The sequence below is a fragment of the Rhinolophus sinicus genome, linkage group LG15 (genome assembly GCF_036562045.2).
Source record: "Rhinolophus sinicus isolate RSC01 linkage group LG15, ASM3656204v1, whole genome shotgun sequence".
In the NCBI taxonomy this organism is placed as follows: Eukaryota; Metazoa; Chordata; class Mammalia; order Chiroptera; family Rhinolophidae; genus Rhinolophus; species Rhinolophus sinicus.
The window spans coordinates 39,419,826-39,427,264 of NC_133764.1; the positions used below are offsets into that span (position 1 = coordinate 39,419,826).

Below are 7,439 nucleotides of genomic sequence, written 5' to 3' on the forward strand. Positions count from 1 at the left end.
GCGGGGGGCGTTGCATGGCACCCAGTGGGTAGAGGCCAGAGATGCCCCTAAACATCCTGCAGGGCCCAGGACGGCCCCGCAACACAGAATGACCTGGCCCCACATGTCAGTAGTCCCAAAGCTGACAAGCCCTGATCTAGAATGCTCTTGAATGCTCTAGAACACAGGTCCATTTTGAAGAGCAGGAACTCGGTCCTTATGGTGATCCTGGCCCACAGTGTATTGGGGAAGGGTTGTGGTTGGCTCTTGGGGTGGGAATGTGTACAGTTTGGAGGAGCTGAATCAGGTCGTCCTGAGACACAGCCTGTGACAAAGGCTCTGATGGGTGCATGTGGGTGGCCGGAAGGCGAGTGGGTTTACTGTGGGGGACGCACCTGCACTCGGACTGCAGCTGCAGGACCCTGGGCCATAGAGACTGGTCCCTGTGATTTGCCCGCAGGTAGATTGTGAGGCCACCGAGCCCTTCTTCAAGGCCACCCTGGAGGGCACGACCCTGGAGCAAGCCGTCGGACTTCTCCGGAGGGTGAATGGCTTCTGCTGCCTGTCTGTGAAGGTCAACATGGAGGGTACACACCCCCCCATCCTGCCATGAGGTCACCTCTCGAGACTTGCCCAGCCACCCAGTCCTGTCTCTGCGAGCCCCTGGCCGTGCCGACACCAGCTCCCATGGCCCACCCCAGAGCCAGTCTGCACCCCAACTCTGTGGAGGCCCCCAAAGCAGCTGGAGACCGCCTACCCACTGCGTCTGGCACCAGATGGCTCTGGAGACTTTGTGGGAGATTTCTTCTTTCGCTCCTTTCACATTCCAGAAACTTCCTCGTGTGGGATCACTGCCCAGACTTATCTGTCCTCACGGTTTTTCTTTTGATCAGGTTATAAGAAGCTGGTCCGGGATCTGGAGGCCAAAGTGGCAACCTCAGGGGACTCCTTCTACATCCGGGTCAACCTGGCCTTGGAGGGGCGGGCAGCGGGGGAACTGCAGGTGCACTGCAATGACATCCTGCACGTGACGGACACCCTCTTCCAGGGTGGCGGCTGCTGGCACGCATCCCGCGTCAGCCCGTATAGCACGAAGGACACTGAGCACGGCACCATCCCCAACTACTCACGGTGAGCCGCTGTGGTGGACAGAGAGGGCCAGGGAGCGGCCCAGGCCCAGGTGGCGTCACCTGGCCTTGCTCAGCACGGGGACCCCCTCTTGCCCAGGAGGAGGACTGGTCTTCTGAGGGCCCCAAAGAAGTGGAATCCCCAGTGTGCTATGCACCAAGTTCACTGCTTGGACAGGGTTTTTATGAAAGAGGGTAGACTTCAGTTCTAGAGCATTCTAGAGTGTTCTAGAGTGTTCGGGACCAGAGTTTCTCAACCTCAGCTCTGTTGACATTTGGGCTGGCTCCCTCTGTCGTGGGGGGCTGTCCTGGGCACTCAGGGTGTCAAGCAGCATCCTTGGCCTCCCCTGCCTTCTGCTTAGTTGTGACAACGCAAATGTCTCCTGACATTGCCAGTGTTCCCTGGCGGAAGGGTGACCAGTCACGCTGGTGAGTCCAGGGCTGTCTTGGTTTTAGCACAGAAGCTCCCACATCCTGGGGAACCCTCAGTCCTGGGACAGTGTTCCCCTCCCACCCTGCTGAGAACCGCGTCCTGGGCACAAAGCATGGTGTCTCGTCCAGCAACTCTCCAGCTGTATCACAAACCTGCGTCCCCTGGAGCTCAGCTCAGCAGGCGCAGGAAGCCCCACACTGCGTTCCCCACACACTCTGGGTGGGGCCAGCCTCAGCACCTCAGGCCACACTGGGAGTCAGAGGGTCAGGAGCAGTGGCCTCCACCCAGGCTCAAGCCCAGTCGCCTCAGTTGGCTACTTCAGGGTGGGCTGAGGCTTTGCCAGGGGGCTTGGTGGCCATCAGGGTGGAGAGCCGCTGTGGGTCGGGGCAGTGGGGGAGTCTCCTGCAGCCCTCCCTGCAGCTGGACGGGGCTGTCCCCCTCTGTGCAGGGCTCAGTGGCTGCTCATCACCCTGGTCCAGAATATGGCTCAGCAGAGCTCCGCCCCCCGCAAGGTGAGGCCGCCAGCCCTGCCGCCCGGTCCCAGGTGTGGGGCCTGCTCGCGTGGGCCCTGTCTGTCTCCCTGGCCTCCTTCCTCCCCCAGCTCACATCACCTGCGGGGAGGGGCCCGATTCACCCCTCCTTCCACCTAGGATGGGGGCTGGCCAGGGGTCCTGTGTGGGCGGTGTAGGCTACTGATACCTGGGGGTGACCCTGTGTCTCTCCCTCTCTCCCCAATGGGCCCCTGCAAACCTTCACCTGGGTGTGCACAGGCGTGTGCTCGCTCTGTCACACGCCTCGTCACCCCGCTGGCCTGCTCATCTCCACCCCGTCCTTATTCCCTCTGAGGCCGCTTCCTTGTGGTCTCCCGACGTAGAACATTCAGTTGCCCTGAGCAGGGCACTAGGGCAGCCCTCCTGGATCGCAGCAGGGCTGGGCTGTGGGGGCCCCCATGCTTCCTGCCTAATGCAGCCCACCCTCACTACAGATGCCCTGCTGGGGGCGAGTGGGGGGCTCTGCCTGGGACCCTCTCCTGCCTCCCTTTGTCTCATCCTGGCACGGGGTCTGGGCCTCCTGACTGTTCAGTGGGCACAGCCTGAAGGTCCAAGGACCACCCTGGATTCCCCAGGGGCAAGTGCCAGGCCCCTAGCCCTGTGTGGACGCCTTGGATGACCCCTCGTCCCTTCTCCCTCCTCCAGCAGTCTTCTGGGGGACCCCAAAAGTTGGTCCGCATCATCAGTGTGGACAGAACCAAGGCCAGCCCTCTGTGTTCCTCCTTTGACGGGGCCCAGTCAGACGCCAGCAAGCTGGAAGGTGAGGCTGGCTCCACGTGGGCGAGGGTGTTTGGGAGGGGCTGCAGGTTGGTCAGCTCAGTCACCGTCGCTCGTTGGGGTCGGGGTCAGCTTTGTAAGAGCCATAATCGATGTCTGTGTGCCTTTCTGGGGAGCAGCTGAGCTACACATCTCATGTCCGTCCTCCTGCGTGAGCTGCCCGGGGAGAGTCCACAGCCACTGGTACCGTTACACCAACAGCAGCCCCTTGAGAATAGTAACAATGTGTCCTTATCCAATGCCCAACATTAGACAAACCAGTGGACCTTTCAGAGCTCAGAGTGGTTGGTGTGACAGGGAGCTCAGCCCATTTTCTCTATCCTCCCTGTGGCCAAACAAGGCAGACGGGATTAAACCACAGCCGTGAAGATGGACCTGGGGAGCCACAGGGCTCCGGGATCCACGGGCACAGAGGGATCGCTTAGCCAGGGTGGTATGGCTGTGTGGTCCTTGTGTGAGACACCAGCGTGGCCTGTATTTCTGTAGGCGCCGGGCTGCAATGGGGCGCAGACCACAGTCCCTTCTGGGGGGGGAGCCCAGGCCGCCTGCCACCTGGCCATTCATGGCTCTTCTCCTGCAGAGCCCTGCCCCGGGTGCTTCTGGGCCGAGAGCTGTATCACCCTGGTGCCCTACACGCTGGTGCACCCCCACAGGCCCAGCCGGCCCCGGCCCGTGCTCTTCGTGCCCAGGGTGGTCGGGAAGATCCTGAGTGAGAAGCTGAGCCTCCTCCAAGGGTTTAAGAAATGCCCAGCAGGTATGCTCTCACCTGGGAGTCCCCCCTGTGTGGAGGTGAGACAGCGCCTTGTCAGGACTCTGTATCTGTTTTCGAGAAGGTCACTGTACAAGTGTCCTAGGGCCACTGTAGCAAATGACCACACACTGGGCCACTTAAAACAACAGATTTATTCTCTAAGGAACCAGTCAATGGATTAGGGTCACCTGACTCTATTAGGACCTCATCTTAACTGCCCACATCTGGAAAGACCCCATTTCCAAACAAGGTGACATTCGGAGGCTCCAGGTGGACATGAATTTGGGGGGACACTATTCAGTCTAGTGCAGTTACTGTTGGCAAGTAGGCTTGTACTTAACTGGGGTGGTACCGCTACAGGGTGCCATCCACCTGCCGAAGGCCACGTAGCAGAGCCCTGGGTCCCAGCAGACAGGCTGAGTGTCTTCACGCAGCAGGGAAGGTGGCTCCATGGTTGGGGAGCAGACTGAGGCGTCTGCGGGTGCTTTCGTTCGTCCCCCCGTCACTGATGGCTGCGACTTGAGCTGTCTGCATGGGGGCACCTTGGATGGGGGAGGCCAGGCAGAGGGCATGTGCAGTCCTATCACGGTGGTCAGAACCACGAGAAGCCAGTCTGGAAGAAAGGCACATGTCGGGGTGGGGGAGTGGAGTTTAGCTGGGTTGTTTGAGGTGCTTCTCAACCTTGGCCCCATGACACTAGGGTGGGGCTGTGCTGTGCACTGTAGGTGTTCAGTAACATCCCTGGGCTCAACCCACTGGATGCCAGTAGCACACCCCCTACCCCCAATGTGACAGCCAAAAATGCTCCCAGATGTTGCCAAAATTGGGGCAAAATTGCCTTGATTATGAACCACTGATTTAAGAGCTGCAAGGGATTTCTAGGTGTAAGAAGTTGGATATGTAAGTTTGGAGCTTGGGAAGTGATGGAGGAGGGGTTTATCTACATCTGTCTGTCCATCCCTCCATCCACCCAACCTTCCAGCCTTCCTTCCTTCCTTCCTTCCTTCCTTCCTTCCTTCCTTCCTTCCTTCCTTCCTTCCTTCTTTCCAGCTCCCACATCCTGGCATTGATGGAGCACCTGCTGTCAGGTTTAGGATGAACGTGCAGGGCACAGCTCCTCTGAGTGGGGAGGGCAGGGTCACGTCTGTAAAGAGGACCCCTAGGAGAACTTGCCCAGAGCTGGCACGAGTCCCCAGGGTGGGGGGTACAGCATGGAGCTTGCTCAGGGCCCCACGCAGTGGGTGTGTGACATCCCCGTTTGCTGTCACCTTCAGAGTATTTGAGCCAGGAGGAATACGATGCCTCCAGCCAGAGAGGGGACATCGTCCAGGAGAGGGAGGTGTCCGGCGGCCAGTACTGTGTGACCCGCCAAGCTGTTGAGTTCCTCATGGAAAAGGTAAGGCAGGGGCTAGGGCCTTCCTGGGCATTTGAGAACTCCATGTCAGAAGAGGGTGCTGGAATAAGGCAGGAAGGACTGCCCATGACATCTGCGGGACACTTGTCACCCAACTTGTTCTGGCTCAGTGTTCAGCAGGAACAGCGCGGAAAGACCAAGCCGTGTTTCCACCGTGTAGGTTCCCTTTGACCTTAGGCGAGTCTCCTAACGTCCTTGAGCCTGTTTCCTCGATGCAGGAGATGTTTAATACCATTTGTTCAGTGAATAAACAAAATGGAGATAACACTCCATGTTTTAAGGCTCAAACCAATATATGAAAAGAAGCTGGCTGTGACCTAGACTTTTGCCTGGCTACAAAGCGGCCGGCCCAGCTGTGAGCGCGAGGCAGGCTGTCCCATCTTCCCAAGCGCCACCCCCACGGGGCTGTAGGAGCCGTGCTCTGCTCAGGGCGGGGCCAATGCTCCCGCACCCCAGCTGGCAACTCCTAGACTTCCCAGGTGAAAAATCCAACCGATGGAAACGCTTCTTTTTGTTACTATAATTATTTTTAATTGAGGTAACATTGGTTAATGTCACATAAGTTTCATTATAATTGGACATCTGGATACATTATTGTGTGCTCACCACCAGGAGCCCAGTTTCCATCCATCCCTGGACACCTCATGGCCTTTCCCTGGCTCGCCCCTCCCCCCAGCAACCACTATTCTGTTCTGTGTCTATGAGATACATTCATTTCTTTCTTTTCACATTCCACGTATGAGTGAAGTCTTTTCCCATCTGACTTACTTCGCTCAGCACGATTCTCCAGGTGGATGGGAACACAGGACTGCCGCAGGCGCCCTGGCACACACGGGGGCGTCTGCGAACTCTCCCCTTGGCTCCTCTACTAACTCAGTCCCACCCGGAACCTGGCGCCGCTCCCGGGGATGGGCTCCCTCGCTACCGCAGATTGAAGGTCTTGACTCACTCGCCCTCCTCCCCCCAGAACACCCACGCCCTCCTGGACGTCCGCCTGGACAGCGTCCGCGCCCTGCACAGGATGGGCGCCTTCCCCATCATCATCCATGTCGCTGTCAATGAGAAGGCAGCCAGGAAACTCAGGTAGGTGCGTCCTGGGGCTGGTGCCGGAGCTGCCGCTGAGGCCACGTGCCCCAGCACATGCAGGGTTTCTAGGAACTCACCCTGTGCCAGCCCCTGGAAGTGTCTCACAGCTCTGGGACAGCGTCCCGCTACCCTCCGGGAAGCAGCCCAGAGGCACCTGGGGGTTCCTGGGGGCATCCATGGGGTGGGGGCTGCTCTCCTGAGCCTCGCCCACCGTCTGGCTCCTGCAGGAAGGCCCTGCAGCGGCTGGGCACCTCCGAGGAGCAGCTCCTGGAGGCCAGCAGGCAGGAGGAGGGTGAGCTGGACAGAGCGCCCTGTCTGCACAGCAGCCTGGCCCCCGACGCCTGGAGCGACCTGGACACCCTGCTCAGCTGCGTCCGCTTCGCCATTGCAGACGAGCAGAAGAAGGTCGTGTGGACAGAGCTGAGGACCCGCTGACGTCCGAGTCCTCTCCCGGGGCTGTGGGGACCTGTGCGTCCCTCTGAGCACAGTCCTGTCCTTTGAGCTCAGGGCCTCGCAGGCACAGCTTTGGGGAGCTCACCATACAAGCCGGCTCTCTGGGTCTGACCTTGATCCCTCGCTATGTGCAGGTCACAAATGGGCATCCAAACCATCTGCTCACTTTTCTATATAATCCATCCCCTCACCAGGGCTTGGCATGGTCTGAACTGGACACCCCGAGACCGTTCTGTAGTGGGGGTGTCTTCTGTGACCTCAGATGTCTCCAGGTAACCACCCGTCTGACCTGATACTGCACTTTCCTTTTGCATTTCAGCGTCAAATGGCTCGTCCCAAACCCACTGAGGCGGCCTGCTGGCAGCCCTGGTGCCCCCTCCCCCCGTCACTGTAGCCCTGCCCAGAGCAGAGGCACAAACCCACCTGTCACCCTGGCTAACTTTTCTCGGTTTCTCATGGCTGAGAGATGCTTTAGTGTAACTCGTTTATAGACTGTTTACCAATAAATATTGTCTCCAAGCGATGACAACAGTATTTCAGGGGGTCTGTGGCTGGGCCGCCATGCCTGGCCCGGGACCTGTGGGGTGTCCTGGAGAAGCTTCATACAGATGCCTCTGCACGCGAGCCAGCTGGGCTCCTCCCGAGACCGAGACCTGCCCTCTACCGGGGCGCCCCCCCTCACCTCCGTCTCTGGCCATCTTCACTCCACCACCAGGGCTCAGGAGATTCGGGCAAAGCTCAGGCGAGGAGCCCCTGGTTTTGCCTCCCCCTAGAATGAATATCATTTTGACAGTAGTGCCCCGAATCTGAGTACCTTAGGACGTTGTTGTAGAATTCAGGTTGGCGTTGTCATAAGCAAGTTCAGAAA

The 7,439-nt window shown here is 59.0% G+C and overlaps 1 protein-coding gene across 11 annotated transcripts in view; it reads left to right on the forward strand.

The window, feature by feature from the left end:
- The window catches only part of CARD14 (caspase recruitment domain family member 14), a 29,973-nt gene extending 22,883 nt beyond the window's left edge, over window positions 1-7,090 (forward strand). For 7 of the 11 annotated variants that reach the window (XM_074319910.1, XM_074319914.1, XM_074319917.1 and 4 more), the window contains 8 exons: window positions 440-566; window positions 873-1,110; window positions 1,988-2,051; window positions 2,736-2,850; window positions 3,448-3,621; window positions 4,893-5,014; window positions 6,000-6,115; window positions 6,346-7,090. In XM_074319910.1, the coding sequence (XP_074176011.1) occupies window positions 440-566; window positions 873-1,110; window positions 1,988-2,051; window positions 2,736-2,850; window positions 3,448-3,621; window positions 4,893-5,014; window positions 6,000-6,115; window positions 6,346-6,553 (1,164 nt within the window). In that variant the 3' untranslated portion in view covers window positions 6,554-7,090. Of the gene's footprint in view, window positions 1-439; window positions 567-872; window positions 1,111-1,987; window positions 2,052-2,735; window positions 2,851-3,447; window positions 3,622-4,892; window positions 5,015-5,999; window positions 6,116-6,345 lie in introns of those variants that run through there. The other 4 variants (XM_074319915.1, XM_074319920.1, XM_074319918.1 and 1 more) reach the window with 3 other exon arrangements.
- Window positions 7,091-7,439: the final 349 nt, after the last annotated feature.